This window comes from Hyla sarda, chromosome 8 (assembly GCF_029499605.1).
Source record: "Hyla sarda isolate aHylSar1 chromosome 8, aHylSar1.hap1, whole genome shotgun sequence".
In the NCBI taxonomy this organism is placed as follows: Eukaryota; Metazoa; Chordata; class Amphibia; order Anura; family Hylidae; genus Hyla; species Hyla sarda.
Genome location: NC_079196.1, coordinates 94,971,132 through 94,990,994, shown reverse-complemented (window position 1 = coordinate 94,990,994; position 19,863 = coordinate 94,971,132). Strand labels below are relative to the sequence as shown.

The 19,863-nt window shown below is 44.5% G+C and overlaps 1 protein-coding gene across 3 annotated transcripts in view; it reads left to right on the top strand.

Moving 5' to 3' along the window:
• TMEM41A (transmembrane protein 41A) overlaps positions 1-19,863 on the top strand; it is a 347,737-nt gene that overhangs the window by 315,120 nt on the left and 12,754 nt on the right. The window contains exon 1 of one of the 3 annotated variants that reach the window (XM_056534911.1): positions 10,106-10,321. The exons of 1 other annotated variant lie outside the window; for it this stretch is intronic. In XM_056534911.1, coding sequence (XP_056390886.1) covers positions 10,218-10,321 — 104 coding nt within the window. In that variant the 5' untranslated portion in view covers positions 10,106-10,217. Of the gene's footprint in view, positions 1-10,105; positions 10,387-19,863 lie in introns of those variants that run through there. One more of the 3 variants, XM_056534913.1, reaches the window with a different exon arrangement.

Genomic DNA, 19,863 nt, shown 5'->3' with positions numbered 1-19,863 from the left:
GGTCCCCCCACAGTAGGTAAAGGCAGCAGAGTTCTTTCCACTCCCCCCCCCCCCCCAGCAGATGTAGGCAGCAGATTCCCCCCCCCCCCCCATAGGTGTAGGCAGCAGAGTTTTTCCCGCCTCCCCCAACAGTAGGTGTAGACAGCAGGGTTCAAATGCAAGGTAACATCTCCCACCTCCACCTACTACACCTGTGCATGGGCTTGATTGTCAGCGTCTCCAATCTCCATCAAAGGTATAGCAAAGTTACGTCCAGCACCAGGATTGTAGAAAAATATTCAAGCTTGTTACGCCGAGCTCTCCGGGTCCCTGCTCCTCCCCGGAGCGCTCACGGCGTCTCTCTCCCTGCAGCGCCCCGGTCAGACCCGCTGACCGGGAGCGCTGCACTGGCATTGCCGGCGGGGATGCGATTCGCATAGCGGGACGCGCCCGCTCGCGAATCGCATCCCAAGTCACTTACCCGTCCCGGTCCCCGGCTGTCATGTGCTGGCGCGCGCGGCTCCGCTCTCTAGGGTGCGTGCGCGCCAGCTCTCTGAGACTTAAAGGGCCAGTGCACCAATGATTGGTGCCTGGCCCAATTAGCCTGATTAGCTTCCACCTGCTCCCTGGCTATAATACCTCACTTCCCCTGCACTCCCTTGCCGGATCTTGTTGCCTTGTGCCAGTGAAAGCGTTTAGTGTTGTCCAAGCCTGTGTTACCTGATCTCCTGCTATCCATATTGACTACGAACCTTGCCGTCTGCCCCGACCTTCTGCTACGTCTGACCTTGCCTCTGCCTAGTCCTTCTGTCCCACGACCTTCTCAGCAGTCAGCGAGGTTGAGCCGTTGCTAGTGGATACGACCTGGTTGCTACCGCCGCAGCAAGACCATCCCGCTTTGCGGCGGGCTCTGGTGAACACCAGTAGCCACTTAGAACCGGTCCACCGGCACGGTCCACGCCAATCCCTCGCTGACACAGTGGATCCACAACCTGTAAGCCGAATCGTGACAAAGCTTTACTGCGTCATCAGTTTCATAGAGCATAAACAGCTGACGCGTTTCAGACCTATTCTAGGTCCTTAGCATACACCACATTAAAATAACAGTACTTATATATTAAAAATAACAAGGCACCCAGGACACTTCTTGGGAACCCTTGCAGCTTTATTGCTAGGAGCGGGATACACGAGGATGCACAAACCAACAGCTAGACATTGGCACCAGATAGTCTGCTGTGTGTTCGCTCACCTGAGGATAGAATCCAGCCCAAGAGCCGGCTCAACTTCACAGGTGGTGTGGTGCTGACTGCCCCCCTCACTCACGGTGTTTAAAAATAACAAGTCACATGATCACATTGATTGCTGAGGTCATCATCAGTAAAAACTGAAATGGACTCACGAAATAGAAATGGAATGGAGAGACAAGCTAAAGAAGAAAAGATGAATCTAGCGCAGACCTCTTGCGATTCGAAGCTTTATTCCGACACCAACAAGAACAGGATAAAAGTGACGTGTTTCAGCCAGGTAACCTAGCCTTACTCATATTGTATGAGTAAGTCTAGGTTACCTGGCTGAAACGCGTCACTTTTATCCTGTTCTTGTTGATGTCGGAATAAAGCTTTGAATCGCACAAGGTCTGCGCTGGATTCATCTTTTCTTCATTACTTCTGCCAGTGTTGGGTTACACCTGTCCGAGCATGGACACTTGGCGTTTCAGGGGTGAGCTGATGAACTCTGCTATTTCACTCAGAGACAAGCAAACATACCAGGAAAAAAACACGGTAGGGAATAAAAGAAAACTGGATCAGGTAAAAACAATAGCCCAGAGCATATACATAGGACAAGAGAGTGTATAAAAAATTACAATAACATGAACTGAATAGTAAATAATTAGACAGTTCACATAACATATACTATACAGAGGAGATGAGATCTAGACAGACACTTCACAACCTAGTATGCTAGAATGAGATCTTGCCTTAAATAATCTCGCAGTTGCCGGGTATCTAGTTGGAAAATCCAAAATGATTCTCGCTATAGAAGTTTATGTCGGATATCACCTCCCCTGGGATGTCCGTTTACCTTTTCTATCCCCATAATTTCAAGGGACGACATAACCCCTTGACAGCAGGGTCCCCCCACAATAGGTGTAGGCAGCAGGGTCCCCCCACAATAGGTGTAGGCAGCAGGGTCCCCCCACAATAGGTGTAGGCAGCAGAGTTCTTCCCCCACCCTCAACCACAGTAGGTATGGGGAGCAGAGTTTTTCCCGCCTGCCCTGCGTGCTGCATGGGGGCGGAGGTCACGTCTCCTCTCTGTGTAGGCTGCAGATGCGGCTTACACAGAGGGAAGGCTTTCTGTTGTATGTGCGTGAGCCGCACATACAGTAGAAAGCAGCGCTGTCTGCCTGGGAATCCGGGACAAGTGTCCTGGACCCTCAGTAGCGGTGGCAGCGGCAGGCAGGCCGGTCTCTTAACCCCTTAAGGACCACGGGCATACAGGTACGCCTTGACACCCTGGTACTTAATGGCCAAGGATGTACCTGTACGCCCGTGGGAATTTGGGTCCCTGCCGCACGCCGGGCGGGGACCGGTCCGGGATGCCTGCTGAAATCCTTCAGCAGGCATCCCGTGACAACGTCGAGAGGGGTCCTGAGACCCCCATGTCGGCGATCGACGGTGAATTCACACCGGCGATCTGCGGCGATTCGGGTCATACGGGTCACGTGTGTAGAAGAGGTCATTAACCCCCCCTCTGACCAGATCGGAGCCCCTCAGGGCAGAAGACATCTCTGTAGTGCAGGGAGAGAATACAATAAAGGGACAGGTAGGAGTGAAAAAAATAAAATAAATCCCCCCCCCCCCCTTTTTAGCGTGACCCGGGCCCTATTAGGGGTTCAGGTCGCTGTGATTTGCCACCCTTTTTTTTTTTTTTTTTGGCCGCAGCGGTTTCCCCCCCCCCCCCCCCATAAAACAGTGTGTGATTTATAATCACACACTGTTATATACAAAGTTACACAAAGCACACACGTACACACTTACTCACCCTACCCCCCACCACCACCACCGTAGAAAAAAAGGCGATGGCCCGCCGGGCATATTCGGCGGCGGAGGCATATGCCTTACTCTGAATCTGCCAGTGAGGACGAGGAAGATCCTACTTTTCTGTGTTCTTCCTCATCCTCCTCATCATCTAGCACTGATAATGAGCCCCCCCAGAAGGTGACCCAGTGGCAGGCACTAGTACGAGTGGCCATGCCGCTCGTAATAGGAGTCCGACCCCCCAGACAATTTTACCGGAGCTCCCTTCCGGTGAACCTGTCTGGAGACCCCCAGAGGGGTATCAGCCACGGATTCCTCAGTTTGTTGGTGACTCAGGAATCCGGATTGCCACGGCCGGATACACTGAAATTGACCTTTTTAGTTATTTTTTCAGTGACGGCTTTGTCATTCACATGGTGGGGCAAACTGTGATAGCCTGGGGGAGTAGGGTATATGGGGTGTAGCTGTGCGGTGACTAAAGGGTGTCTGGTTAACCCTTGCTATTCGTGATGCCAGGACGCTGGCTCCTCTGTACTGCTAGTCCTACCACCACCCTTCCCAAGAGCGATAGGGAGGTAGAGAATAATTGAATGTCCACAACCGGAGAGTTTACTGAAAACAGTTGTAACTTTTACTGAAGATTTTATGCAAGCTTCATAACCGGAACAGTTTCTATACTTAGGGGATTTAGTTGCGGTCCAGTAGTCACGCTAGCTTTAGCGGGGATTAGTTCAGAACTCACGGTTTAGTTCAGCTGAGACCGGTAGATTTTCTGGCCTAGCGTGTCTTTGAAAGTTGCGCAGATCCATCCTGCTAGTCCGGCATCCACGAGAGCAGTAACCCAAGAGAGAGATAATTGGCTACAGCTCCCTTATATGGGCAGGGGCTGGACTAGAGCTGATTTGTCCAATACTTCTGTCAATCACCATTACAAAGGGTTATGGGTAACATGTGACCCAAAGACCTCCAAAGGTCCTCTAACATACCATAGAGGAATTAACATGACCGAAGGTTCTGCGACGCTAACAAGGTAAGTTCTCTATCTATTATACTAAATACACACATTATTAAATATATACATATATAAACACTATAGAATTAGAGTAGAAGAGAGGCGACTAGGGGACCCTAGCTGAGCGTAGTAACTCTGACTTTGGGGACCACCACACTAGGTACGGTAGGCAATACGGTACCGGGACACCACAAAACGAACTTGTATGCCCAACAGTTCATTGCCCACCACCCAGATTCACTTTTGGTTAGGTCCTATGAATTGTACGCCGTCAGTGCAGCCGAAATGAGGACATTTTGGGCCTCATGCTGCATATGGGCCTAGTCAAAAAACCCAGTGTCAGGCAGTACTGGAGCGGGGACGTCCTCCACCAGACCCTGCTTTACAGTATGGTCGGGGCACTGCATTATACAGATAACGCGTCATGATCCACCCCCCCAGGATGATCCCGCCTATGACCGGCTTTACAAAGTGAGGTCGGTCATCGATCACTATGGGGCCGAATTTTGGGAGGCCTACGTACCCCTCAGGGAGCTCTAGGTAGATGAGTCTCTTATCAGTTTTAAGGGGAGACTCATCTTCCACCAGTACATTCCCTCGAAGCGGGCGCGGTATGGCTCTAGAAACTTTGTGAGAGTACCTCCGTGTACACTTGCAAGTTTAGAGTATATGAGGGACGAGATTCCCGTATTGAACCCCCAGAATGTTCCCCCACTCTGGGTGTTAGCAGGAAAATCATTTGGGACCTTGTGCACCCATTGCTGGATAAGGGTTACCACGTGTACGCGGACAACTTTTATATCAGCATCTCTTTGTTCACATACATTGCCACCACATCCACGTCCGCTTGTGGGACCGTGCAGAAGAACCAGAGAAGCCTCCCTCTTAATTTTCTGCAGACACCTATGCCCAAGGGTGAGTCCCGTGCCCTTACCCATGAAAACCTGTTGCTGGTCAGGTATAAGGATAAGAGGGATGTCCTTATGCTGACCACAATTCATGGTAACGGCAGCTCACCTGTCCCTGTGCGAGGTACCACAACACCGGTCCTCAAGCCTGATTGTATTCTGGACTACAATCAGTATATGGGGGGAGTTGATCTCTCTGATCAAGTCCTCAAGCCATACATGGCCATGCAGAAAACACGGATATGGTACAAAAGAGTTGCGGTCTACATGGTACAGGTTGCCATGTACAACTCTTTTGTACTGTACCAGAATGCTGGCAACACAGGGACATTCCTCCAGTTCCAAGAAGAAGTCCTTAAAGGAAATCTGTCATCAGAATCACCCGCACTAAACCTGTTACACAGGCTTGTAGTGCGGGTGATCCTGATTAAAACGCTCCTTACCTGGTTAAAAATGGTTCAGCGCTTCTTAAGATATCTATATTTTTAGTTTTCTGTTATTCCCTGGCTTGGGACTCAGTGGGAGGTGTTATCATCTGGGACTCGGCCACACGTCATTCTAGCTGAGCGGAGCTGCCGCCTGGCTCATGAATATTCATGAACTTATCCTCCTGGTCTAATTCTTCTTTCTCGGTCTGGTGTGGAGGGCCGCGCATGCGCCGTGTTCCGTACACCCGGAAGTGGCATTCCCCCCCCCCGGCTTCACTCAAGCTGCGGCCCTATACAAGTAAGAAGACGGGCTGCATAAGTGAAAAGCCGGGGGTGGGAGGAAGGGAGGGACGGACGGAGGGTGTATTTATTCACAAACAGACCGAGAAAGAAGAATTAAACCAGGAGGATAAGTTCATGAATATTCATGAGCCGGGCGGCAGCTCCGCCCAGCTAGAATGACGTGTGGCCGAGTCCCAGATGATAACACCTCCCACTGAGTCCCAAACCAGGGAATAACAGAAAACTAAAAATATAGATATCTTAAGAAGCGTTCAACCATTTTTAACCAGGTAAGGAGCGTTTTAATCAGGATCACCCGCACTACAAGCCTGTGTAACAGGTTTAGTGCGGGTGATTCTGATGACAGATTTCCTTTAAGGTCCTGATCTTTGGCGACCGGTAAAGAGCAGGCCAGAGTTTCCAAGGAACTGGAGTTACAGGTGCCAGGATCGTCCCAGGCCAACACTTTCCAGGTGAGGTCCCCCACACTGGAAAGAAGGGACGAACCCAGAAAAAATGCAGAGTGTGTAACTGGAGGGGGATAAGGAAGGACACCACCACTCAATGTGACATTTCCCCCATCATCCGGGCCTCTGTATTAAAAACTGCTTAAGGGAGTATCACACTTCCATGGAGTACAAAATTTTCCCTCTTCATTTAAATTTTCCATAATTTGACCCCAATGTACCAAGTCCAGAGTACATTCCAAGTTTTAACCCCTAAATTGCCCAAAAAACTCTTTCATCAAAAAAATCTTGATAAGACCTATGGGGGTATTTTTTCCAAAAATGGGTCATGGGTCACTGAGTCACTATCATCGGGGACTTTTTATGTTGCCTCAAATGTGCAACGCTCTCTCTCCACCTGAGCGAGGTGCGCATTTGAGGCAACAGGTTAGGGACGGCCACACAGATCACATTCCCAGAATGATGATTCAGAGCATAGGGTTTTGGTTGGGCATATTTTTTAGTTTTGGCTATGCTCTGAGTCATCATTCTGGAAACATAACCTGTTTTATAATTTTCTCCCACTGTACCCCTTGTTAGTAATTCACTCCATGTAACGCTCCTTGAGGGGGCTCCCGCTGTTCTGGCTCCTTAGGCAGCTATGTAGAAGCTCAAGGCCCCTGACTGCGCTCCTGCTCTTCCGAGACCGGTGTGCATCCGCAGAGCTGTTTACGCCCAGATATGAGGCATGTCCTTACTCCAAAGAAATGTATTTACAAATTTACAGTGACATTTTCTCCTAATAACACTTGTGAAAAATTTGGGGTAGCCCAAGCATTTTAGTGTACAAAGTCAAATTTTTCCATTTCACATCCCACCTTCATGAACATTTATCAAACACCTGTGGGGTGTTAAGACTCACTTTACCCCTTGTTATGTTCCTTGAGGGGTGCAGTTTCCAAAAGAGTATGCCATGTGAGTTTTATGTTGCTGTCCTGGCACCATAGGGGCTTCCTAAATGTGAAATGCCCCCAAAAAAACATTTCAGAAAAATGTGCTTTTCAAAAGCCAAATGTGACTCCTTCTCTTCTGAGCATTGTAGTGCGCCTGCAGTGCACTTGGCGTCCACACATGGGGTATTTCCATACTCAGAAGAGAAGGGGTTACAAATTTTGGGGGGCATTTTCTCCTATTACCCCTTATAAAAAAAAGTAAAATTTGGGGGAAAACCTAAATTTTAGTGAAAAAAAAAATTCATTCACACGTCCAACTTTAATGAATAGTCGTCAAACACCTGTGTGGTGTTAAAGCTCACTGTACCCCTTTTTATGTTCCTTGAGGGGGTGTAGTTTCCAAAATAGTATGCCATGTGTTTTTTTATTTTTTATTTTTTGCTGTCCTGCCACCATATGGGCTTCCTAAATGCGACATATCCCCCAAAAACCATTTCAGAAAAACTAACTCTCCAAAATCCCATTGTCGCTCCTTCCCTTCTGAGCCCTCTACTGCGCCCGCCGAACACTTGACATACACATATGAGGTATTTCCTTACTCAAGAGAAATATTGGGTTACAAATTTTGAGAGGGTTTTTCTCCTTCTACCCCTTGTAAAAATTCAAAGAACATGCGAGTGTAAAAAATGAAGATCTTGAATTTTCTCTTTCACTTTGCTGCTATTCCTGTGAAACACCTAAAGGGTTGACACACTTACTGAATGTCATTCTGAATACATTGAGGGGTTCAGTTTTTATAATGGGGTCATTCATGGGGATTTTTTTTTATAAGAAAGCCCTTCAAATCCACTTCAAACCTGAACTGGTCCATGAAATATTCAGATTTAGAAAATTTTGTGAAAAATTGGAAAATTGATGCTGAACTTTGAAGCCTTCTGATGTCTTCCAAAAGTAAAAACATGTCAACTTTATGATGCAAACATAAAGTAGACATATTGTATTTGTGAATCAATATATAATTTATTTGGAATGTCTATTTTCCTTACAAGCAGAGAGCTTCAAAGTTAGAAAAATGCTAAATGTTCTATTTTTTCATCAAATTTTGGAATTTTTCACCAAGAAATTATGAAAGTATCGACAAAATTTTACCACTAACATAAAAAAGATGATGTCATGAAAAAAACAATCGCTGAATCAGAATGAAAAGTAAAAGCATCCCAGAGTTATAAAGTGACAGTGGTCAGATGTGCAAAAAAAGCTCTGGTCCTTAATGTGAAAATGGGCTTGGTCCTTAAGGGGTTAAAGCAGGGGTGGCATCAATTTTTCACTAATGCCACCGCTGTTTTAAGACAGCGGCAGCCCGAGACCCGGGGCTATAGCCCCATTAGCTCCCCCTAACTACACCTCTGCCCGACCTCATATCTCTTCTTCAGATACTGACCTAATATCCCATCCCCATAAATAAACCTCATATTCTGTCCCCACATCCCGACCTCATATTTCATGCTCCTATCCTGATCTCATATAAGGATTAGATATGAGGATATGACATAACCTGTCCATATATCCCCTCCCCGGTCCTCATCACTGGATGCAGATGCTGAGCTTGTGGAGCAAGGCTTCTTTCACACTGCCGTTGTGACACAGCGGTGTGACGGACACCAGGGAACACAGGGAGAATAGGTGGAGAAAAAATACTTCATGCAACATCTCTGTCCCCCTACTCCTGTCACAAAACAACAGCAGAGAGCACTGTGGTCATAATGTCAGCAGAGGGCTCTGTGTTCCAAAAAGAAAATCATTTCCTCTGTAGTGTTCAGCAGCTAATACATACTAGAAGGATTAAGATTTTTTTTATAGAAGTAATTTACAAATCTGTTTAACTTTCTGGCACCAGTTGATTTAAAGAAAAAAAAAAAAAGTTTTCCACTGGAGTACCCCTTTAAAGGCACAGGAAAAAAAAAGTGCCTAATGGACCTTTTCCGATGGGGCACAACAGCAGTGTGAAAGGGGCCTAAGAGAGGGGAAGGCTGAACTCTTATAAAAATATTGTGGTTGAAGGACCTGTGATGTGGGTGTGTCGGGCGAAAGTGGTATTTTCAGCTTTGAGCCGAAACAAAGAAAGGGCCACAAATAGAAGAGACGTGGCTTGCGAAGGGCATGGCTTGCAAGCTGGACTGACACATGCCCAGCTTGACCGCCGCTGTGATGACCAAACCTGACAAGAGTTGTTTTGTTATCAAACTTGTGGTCTGCTTTTATAGTTTAGATTCGTCTCCTTAGTAGCAAAAGGCCACCTGGAAACTATTATGGCAACCCTTTTTTGACAGGTTGCTGATATCTATAGTTGAGATGTGTAACCAAAAGATGGTGTGAATGGTCCCCTAAAGTCACGGAGGATGTCACCCAGCTTTTCCAAAATGCCAACTCTGCTTAGTGAGAACTGGAAATGATAAATTCCTTGCAGCATTGTCAGTATAACATTAGATCATTGTTTTCCAACCAGGGTGCATCCAGCCAAAGGCTGTCCCGGCATGCTGGGAGTTGTAGTTTTGCAAAATGACAACTCTGTCTAGTGATAACTGCAAATGATAAATCTCATGCAGCCATGTCAGTACAACATAAGGCGAATGTACTACGAGGAGTGATTTCCAAACAGTGAGCCCCCAGCTGTTACAGCACTACTACAACTTCCAGCATGCCTGGACAGACAAAGGAAGTCCAGGCATGCTGGTTTTATAGTTGTGCAACATCTGGAGGCTCACTGTTTGGAAAACACTGACTTAGACTTAGCATGCATGCTATAGACCAGTGGTCATCAACCTGCGGACCTCCAGATGTTACAAAACTACAACTCCCAGCATGCCCGGACAGCCAGCTGGGAGTTGTAGTTTTGCAACATCTGGAGGTCCGCAGGTTGGAGACCATTGCTATAGAGTATGGGGTTGACATGGCCGTCACACAGCTTTCCATATGCACATATATTTCTGTGCTGACCACTAAGTGTCGCTAGAGCTTAGTTTGGAAGTTTCCTAGCGTACTCAGTAACCATGGTTACTGCACACTGCCTCTTCACTTCCGGTCCCCGTTGTTATCGTGTCCCCGGCTGCAGCGGCAGTCAGTAGTACGTTCCGGAATCTTGTGGTTCTGCTTTCTTCTTCCCGGCATCATGCGCTCTCTAGGCGGCTTCTTCTTGGTGTTTGGCTTTGCGACCGTCTACCTGTATGTCCTGAGCACCCGCCTGCGCCCGGGCCGAGGGCAAGAAGCCGAGAGGTGGGCACTAACAATGGGGTGGTCGTAGAGTGTAAGGTGGGGGCAGTTATGGCATGCCTGTCACGGTGGGTCGTGTTACTTGCTATAGTGTAATGCACACTTATATAGAATGTATTAACAATGGTTATGTAAGACATAGCTGTCCATGTGGTGATGGGTCACACTCTGTCACAGTTTTCCCTAGCCTGTGGCTTTCCAGCTGTTGCAACACTACAACTCCCAGCATGACAGCCTTCTATAATATGACATGTTTAGGAGACAGGTGTATATAAAGAGGTGGGGTTTTATAGGTCATGTGACACATGGAGTACTAATGCCCAGGAATGGCGTTGTCACTGCATATGGCGCACAAAAACAATCCGCTAAATAGGGACCGGCGCAAGCACTGCCCACAGCCATAAAATACGCCATTCAAATGAGCTGGTGTATATGTACTGGGAAAATGGAGCAAAATGTGACATACTTAAAGATTTATTCCCTATTGTTAGGTGATATACAGTCATGGCCGTAAATGTTGGCACCCCTGAATTTTTTTCTAGAAAATGAAGTATTTCTCACAGAAAAGGATTGCAGTAACACGTTTTGCTATACACATGTTTATTCCCTTTTGTCTGTATTGGAACTAAACCAAAAAAGGGAGGAAGAAAAGCAAATTGGACATAAGGTCACACCAAACTCCAAAAATGGTCTGGACAAAATTATTGGTACCCTTTCAAAATTGTGGAAAAATAATATTGTTTTAAGCATGTGATGCTCCTTTAAACTCACCTTGGGCAAGTAACAGGTGTGGGCAATATAAAAATCATACCTGAAAGCAGATAAAAAGGAGAGAAGTCCACTTAGTCTTTGCATTGTGTGTCTGTGTGTGCCACACTAAGCATGGACAACAGAAAGAGGAGAAGAGAACTGTCTGAGGACTTGAGAACCAAAATTGTTGAAAAATAACAACAATCTCAAGGTTACAAGTCCATCTCCAGAGATCTAGATTTGCCTTTGTCCACAGTGCGCAACATTATCAAGAAGTTTGCAACCCATGGCACTGTAGCTAATCTCCCTGGGCGTGGATGGAAGAGAAAAATTGATGAAAGGTGTCAACGCAGGATAGTCCGGATGGGTGATAACCAGCCCCAAACAAGTTCCAAAGATATTCAAGCTGTCCTGCAGGCTCAGGGAGCATCAGCGTCAGCGCGAACTGTCGATATTTAAATGAAATGAAACGCTATGGCAGGAGACCCAGGAGGACCCCACTACTGACACAGAGACATAAAAAAGAAAGACTACATTTTGCCAAAATGAACTTGAGCAAGCCAAAATCCTTCTGGGAAAATGTCTTGTGGACAGATGAGACAAAGATAGAGCTTTTTGGTAAAGCACATCATTCTACTGTTTACCAAAAAAGGAATGAGGCCTACAAAGAAAAGAACACAGTACCTACAGTGAAATATGGTGGAGGTTCAATGATGATTTGGGATTGTTTTGCTGCCTCTGGCACTGGGTGCCTTGAATGTGTGCAAGGGATCATGAAATCTGAGGATTACTAACAGATTTTGGGTCGCACTTTACAGCCCAGTGTCATAAAGCTGGGTTTGCGTCCGATATCTTTGGTCTCCCGGCAGGACAATGACCACAAACATACATAAGAAAGCACCCAGAAATGGATGGCAACAAAGCGCTGGAGAGGTCTGAAGTGGCCAGCAATGAGTCCAGATCTAAATCCCATTGAACACTTGTGGAGAGATCTTAAAATTGCTGTTGGGAAAAGGCACCTTCCAATAAGAGAGAACTGGAGCAGTTTCCAAAGGAAGAGTGGTCCAACATTCCGGCTGAGAGGTGTAAGAAGATTATTGGTGGTTATAGGAAGCGACTGATTTGTGCAATCAAATATTAAGTTAAGGTTTCCACAATTTTGAAAGGGTGGCAGTAATTTTAAGTAAAGAGGGATATGAATGTCCGACACCGCTAGTTGGAGAGACCGCAATAGATAGGTGTCAATACGGCAGTCAAGGAATGTACGGAAAATATTACATGCTGTGATTCTCTAAATGGTGGTGCAGCAATCCAATAAATAGTAGCAAATAAATACTGTACGAAGAAGTAGGATGGAAAACGCACTGACCATTTTCTTGATAGGATGAACCAATTCTTTATTGCAACGTGTAGTTCATAAAATCATCAGGTACAAACGTGTTCAGGGAGCTATAGATGGACACAGGCAGGGGGCAGCAACTAGCTTCCTCTGGCCAGAGAAAGCGCCTACGTGCACAAAACTAGTTGCTGCCCCCTGCCTGTATCCAGCTCCCTGTGCACGATTGTCCCTGATGATTTTATGAACTACACACTGCAATAAAGAATTGGTTCATCCTATCAAGAAAGTGGTGTGTGCGTTTTCCATCCTACTTCTTCGTACAGCGCCAATAATTTTGTCCAGACCATTTTTTGGAGTTTGGTGTGACATTATGTCCAATTTGCTTTTTTTTCCCTCCCTTTTTTAGGTTTAGTTCCAATACACAAAAAGGGAATAAACACGTGTATAGCAAAACATGTGTTAGTGCAATCCTTTTCTGTGAGAAATACTTCATTTTCTAGAAAAATTTCAGGGGTGCCAACATTTACGGCCGTGACTGTATACTCAATAGATTGGTACACAGCCATCCACCGATGTGTAGAAAGAATGTCATGCACCAGACATGCATGTCTTTAGAGCTAGTAGCAACCAACAAGATTAGGATCATTCCTGCTGCTCAAGAATTGAACGCTTATTTTTTTTTATTTTATTACGTTTTATGCTGTTGTTTTGTGCCTCCTGACATCTTTGCAGTTCCCCAGATTAGATTTCGGAATGTTGATCAGGTCCATAACCATGACTCAGAACAGATATGGCATTACATATAAGCAGGTGACACTAAAATACATGTCAAGTCAAAAGAGAGCATTGTTGTGTTTTTTTTGTCCCAAAACATATCAGAACACAAGGTAAATGGGAGGGGGTCTAGGATATTACCATTTATGTCCAGCTTCTCTTATAAGAAGTTGTTGAACCTGTTCTGAAGTATTACTACGGTCAGACTTCATTATCAAGAGACGTGTAGAAGAAGGCTCCAGAGTCCATGCACTGTCATCAGTCTGCACAGTGACCTGAATGAATCTTCTCTGCGTCATCCAGAGGCTTTCTACAATATATCTCACTATAATTAGGAGGCCCCAGTCTTTTAGATTATCACGCTGGTGCTCTGTTCACATTGTCACATTAGGATTCATTCAGTCAACATTTCTGCCACATTTAAATAGTCAATAACCTTTTAACAAACTTAGCATAAATCAGTAGTAACTTTTTGTAATATATCTTATTAGAGATCAAGCTTCTCCCCCCCCCCCCCCACCCTCTACTTCTAAACTCAACATTTACTGTTAAAAACTGTGCAAACCTATCTCGACTCCTGGAGGGATCAGATTCCAGCGACTCATAGAAGTCTGTGTAGGAGGAGAAGGAGGGGGAGTTGCTACAGAGAGACAGAAATATATACAGAGGTGGCAGCTAAAAGCTCTGTAAGGGTATATTCACACAGCAGAATGTTTGGTCGACATTCCGCTCCACTCGTAGTTTTCGAGTGGATTTGACAGAAAGAATTTACATGTTGTTTTTTTTCTACAGGTGCCAGAATTGGAATTTCCACAGCAGATGTATCTGCTGTGTAAATTCAGTCATGTACAGGGTGCAGCAGAATCTGATTGGAAACAATGGGACTCTGCTACAACAGAATTTCCAAGCAGCATTTTTCTCCCGGATTCTGCTCGGAAATTTCACTGTGTGAACAAGGCCTTAATGTTATATCTCGCCTCAATGCTTGATTTACAGCTTATACTGTTTAGTACTGCTCATCAATGCCTTCCATACTGTTGCTTCTTAAAGAGCACCTGTCATCAAACTATATTTTCCAAACTAACTCAGATTATATACCCTAACCACTCCTAACACCCCTCCAGTCCTTAAAAGGATACTCCTGTGGAAACGTTTTTTTTTTTTTTTTTAAATCAACTGGTGCCAGAAAGTTAAACAGATTTGTAAATGACTTCTATTAAACAAATCTTAATCCTTCCAGTACTTTTTAGGGGCTGTATACTAAAGAGAAATCCAAAAAAGAAATGCATTTCCTCTGATGTCATGACCACAGTGCTCTCTGCTGACCTCTGCTGCCCATTTTAGGAACTGTCCAGAACAGAAGAAAATCCCCATAGCAAACATATGCTGCTCTGGACACTTCCTAAAATGGACAGCAAAGGTCAGCAGAGAGCACTGTGATCATGACATCAGAAGAAATGCATTTTTTGGGGGGGGGGGGGGATTTCTCTTTAGTATATAGCCCCTAAAAAGTACTGGAAGGATTGAGATTTTTTTTTAATAGAAGTCATTTACAAATCTGTTTAACTTTGTGGCACCAGTTGATTTAAAAAAAAAAAAAAAAGTTTTCCACAGGAGCACCCCTTTAAATTTTTTTCTGAGCTTTAAAAAGCCGTGTATCATACCTTTCCCCTTGCAGTATACAACTCCATACAACTGAACGATCCCTAGTGGAAAGCGACTGCAAACGAGAGTCCATCTCATGGGAACACATACATTTTTTTTTTATTTTGTTTGAAACTCCGAAAACAAGCCAAACGTGTAAGAGAGAATATCTTTTAGGGACACAAGCAGGATCACTTATACCACGGGTCTCCCCAAAATAAATGTATCAGATGACTTGTATAACCCCAGCCATGCAGATACCATGGTGTGGCAAATTTACAGCTAAGTTTAGCAGACGCGTGTGTGTGTGTGAAATCAGATAGCAATTTACTTGTTAAGTACTGGAGGGAGGAGGCGGACGGGCTGAGGTCCAGGCTCTGATGCTGTTTACTACATTGACTGTGTCGTTGCCTCTGGGACTGTGAATAATTTTTAGGTTACAAAACAACAGCGATGATTGATTTTTCTACATGAAAAACATACAGAAATATTCCCAGTAACATGTTTTTTATTTGTGGAAAAGTTACGGCTTTAGCAAGCTTCTGTTCTATCAGATTGCCATTGTTTCTGGTCTATGTTATACTGCTGTACCAAGTAAAAATAAGTGAATCTTGGTGGATCACATCAATGGCATTTTCCAATGACCAGACAGCACAAAAAGAAAATAAATGAATAAAACAAAACATACTCGCCCTATCACAAAACATTTTTTTCACACTTTATTAGTCCCTTAGGGGACTTTTAGGAGGAGTCATTAGATTCCTCATACAGATCAATAGAGTTCTATTGAACTCCATTGATCTGTGTGCTCTGCGATCCATTGATAGAGCCTAGTCCAGCCAGGCTCTATCAATGACAGAGCCACGGACACCAGGGAAGTGGATCGCCCCCCCGATCCACCCCACTAGCCCACCAGGGACCATTCACATGTCCCTTTATATGCCGCTGTCAGCTTTGACAATGGTGATCTGAAGGGTTAATAGCCTGCATGCAGTGATCGGGATCGCCGCATGCAGGCTATTAGCGGTGGCCCCTGGCTACTGAAAGAGCTGCACAGTGCGGAGTGGGCTGGAGTCAGGAGCCTGCTCCGTACTCCCCTGTGACCGCCTGCATGCTTGTTAGGGTCTTTCAGGTCCGACCCTGCTTGCCCGAAGCAGGTCTAAGAACCTGAAAAACTCACCTGCCCGGCGCCTGGTACTGCATGTCCCGGGCATCGGGCGATATAAATTCCACATCCCTGATATATACCAACATTCAGGCTATTTGTTTATTTTATAAAATGTGTTTGTTTTTTGTCTGACATGCGGCATTAGTTACAATTGATTCCTTGTATCCATGCTGCATTCACACCATGCGGCATGTCATTAAGAGCGATGTGGCTATGCGCTTTTTATATGTATATATTTTCTCTTGGTTGTCCAATTAGCAATGCTTGGTATTTAGGCATTGCTGTTTACCAAGATGCACATTTTTCTCAGAAGGGAGATCTGCAATCCGGCGTATGCATCACATTGCTGTTTTGTGCAATGGAGATTTACTAATAATCATATATTTATGTTCAGATCACAATTCATACTATGCGGCAATTAAACGATATAAGGAATTGCATGTACTGCCCTTTTTTCCTAGGAATGGGCGGTGTGCAACAAGGTGTTTTCATTTTGCACATGTTGGTATATAAACTCCCTTGTTAGTTGGTATCTTTTCCATGATTAAGAGCTTAGGCTCGAAACGCATCGGCATTTCACTCCTATGTCACCTTTTCTACTGGGAGCTGGAGCCTTCACTTTCTACATGTCCCTTGTGGACTTTCTGCCATTCTTTGTAGATCTTTTCAAGCTCTGTCCGGTTGGATCAGATCCGTCGGGGGAAGCCATTTTCAGGTCTCTTCAGAGATGTTCAGATGGGTTCAAGTCAGGGCTCTGGCTGGGCCACTCGAGGAAATTCAGAGTTGTCTCTGGGCCACAACAGTGTTGTCTTGTCTGTGTGCTTAGGGTCATTGGGGGATATTTATCAAAACCTATACAGATGAAACAGTTTCCCATAGCAACTAATTGCTTCTTTTATTTTTCAGAAGGGAACTGATTGGTTGCTATGTGCACCTGCTCCACTTCTCTGCATGGGTTTTGATAAATCTCCCTATTGTCTTGTTAGAAGGTGAACCTTGACCTTTTAGTTTAGAGCACTCTGGATCAGGTTTTCATTACAAATATGGTATTTGGCAGGTGATAAGTATTGCCATGATGGTTAGAATTGAAGCTAAACAGTTACATTTTGGTTTCAATCTTTAGAGCAGAGCTCCCAGGAATTTTTTTAGTGCAACATCATTTTTCTGTGTACCCTTCTACAGATTTGTGCATTCACACAATCCAGTCTCTGAGCTCTACAGGCAGTTTTTCCCCTCATAGTGTAGTTTTTGTGTTGGTATGCATTGTCAGCTGTAAGATCTCATATAGACAGGGCTCTGTCTTTCCAGATCTTGTTCAAGCACCAAAATTTACCACAGGTGACTCAAAGTTGTAGAAACATCTCACAGATAAATGGGAGGAGCCAGAACTACATATCAAGTGCCATAGTAAAGGGTCTGGAAACTTGATTTTTAATTTATTTATTAATTTTTGTAAAACACAAGGTTACAACTTAACAAAATGTGAAAAGGTCTAAAATGTTCCGAACTTCATTGTATTTATTGTATTTGTTGCAGGTGACCCCTTAGCTCTCCTCACCAGTCATCTGTTATTACTTTTCAAGAAAAAAAAATTCTTGAAATATTTTCTTTGTATTATGCTGGATGTTGCACTACAGTTGAACGCTGTTCTGTTAGTGCCAGCATCCTTTTGCTGAAGTAAATAGAACATGGCTTTTTTTTTTTTTTTTTTTTTTTTTTTTTTTTTAACCCATTAAAGGACATCTGCAGCAAAAAAAACAACTTATCCCCTATCCACAGGATAGGGGATAAGTGTCTGATCGCGGGGGGTCTGACCTCTGGGACCCCCAGCGATCTCCCAAACCCTCGCGTTGCCGCTCTATGTTAGTGGCTAATGCATATAACTCTGCCTCCCCGCCTCTCCCATAGAGATACATGGAGGAGGCGTGTCCGACGTCACGCTGCGGCCAGCACGCCTCCTGCACGGGAATGCCGCGGCAGAGCTGTGAAGGAGATTGCAGGGAGTCCCAGCGGTCAGACCCTCCTCCCCTGTCCCCCCCCCCCCCCCCCCCCCCGGAGATCAGACGCTTATCCCCTATCCTGAGGATAGGACTAATGGTGTACAGGTACACCCTTGAGTCCTGGTGCTTAAAGAGGTATTCCTGTGGAAAACCATTTTTTTTTTTTTCATATCAATTGGCTCCAGAAAGTTTAGCAGGTTTGCAAATTACTTCAATTGAAAAATATTTAATCTTCCCATATTATCAGCTGCTGTATGCTACAAAGGAAGTTGTGTACTTCTTTTCTGTCTGACCACAGTGCTCTCTTCTGACACCTCTGTCTGTAAAAGGTTTGCTATGGGGATTTGTTCCTGCTCTGGACAGTTCCTGACACGGATAGGGGTGTCAAAAGAGAGCACTGTGTCAGACTGAAAAGAACAACTCCGCTTTCTTTGGAGCATACAGCAGCTCATAAGTACTGGAAGGATTAGGATTCTTATATAGAAGTAATTTGCAAATCTGTGAAAAAGGGGAAATGTGTGCAGCTCACAAATCAAAAATCCGAGGATATGGTTGGTTATATGCCGAAACCCCAACGGCTGGGAATAAATAATATATAAAGAATATATAACCAATCCTTCTAGGATTTTACCCCAAAGGGTACACAATGAATTCCAAATTAATATAGAGATGCTTCAATTTATATAAATTTTATTAAACATATAAAAAACAATTATATAAAATTAAACAAAATTACTCTAATCGTGGCACAGATATAATAAAGGTGAATATTCCACTGGGCCCTAGTGGTATTAATCGCCTAAAAAAGGAAGACTTTATATTCTGGCAACCATAAAATATATAAAAAAATATATAAAAAGTACCAGTCTGGAAAAAGATATTGTGTCCTTCTCTGATGCAGCTGGTACAATATGTCTTTGCAGTAAATATATGAACAGATAGTATATCCACTGTGTGGTTACTTGTTTCAGTCTTTTTTGGCTAATACAGGCTTTGGACTGATCTGTATTGAGTACTGCTGGTACAATGTATCTCACCCGCTCATCGAGCGTCAGGAGCAGGTGAGTTACATTGTACCAGCAGTACTCAATACAGATCAGTCCCTAAACACATCATATGTGGCACCGCCATGTGCGTAAATGTCCGAACTATTAAAATATAAGCTTATTTAGATCGCACGGTTGATGGCGTAGACGTAGAAAAATAAATACAAAAAACACGTTATATACCATAAAGAAATTAATAAAAATAGATGAAAAAGTTCCATCATAAGAGAAATGGTACAGATAAAAACTATAGATCATGGCGCAAAAAATGAGCCCTCATATACCCCTGTATGCAGAAAAAGAAAAAAGTTATAGGGGTCAGAAGATGACAATTTTAAACATACTAATTTTGGAGCATGTAGTTATCATTTTCAGTAGTAAAATAAAACCGACATATGTTGGGTATCCTTGTAACCATATGGACCTATAGAATAAAGATAAGGATTCACTTCTACCAAAAATGCAATGCCTAGAAATAGAAGCCGCCAAAAGTTACAAAATTGCATTTATATGTATCTGTCGGTGCAAAATTGAAAGCGTTATGATTTTTAGTGCAAAAAAACAATATTGGTTTTACGTGGATAACTTTTATACTAGTATCCCTCTCTTCACATCTCTCGCCGCCAGATCCACGGTTGCTTGTGGGACAGGCCAGAGGAATCAAAGAGGCCTTCCGCCCCATCCCCTACACGCTCCTATCCCCCGGGGTGAGTCCTGTGCCTTTTCCCATGAAAACCTGTTGCTGGTCAGGTATAAGGACAAGAGGGATGTCCTTATGCTCACCACTCTTCATGGGAATGGCAGCACCCCTGTCCCTGTTCGAG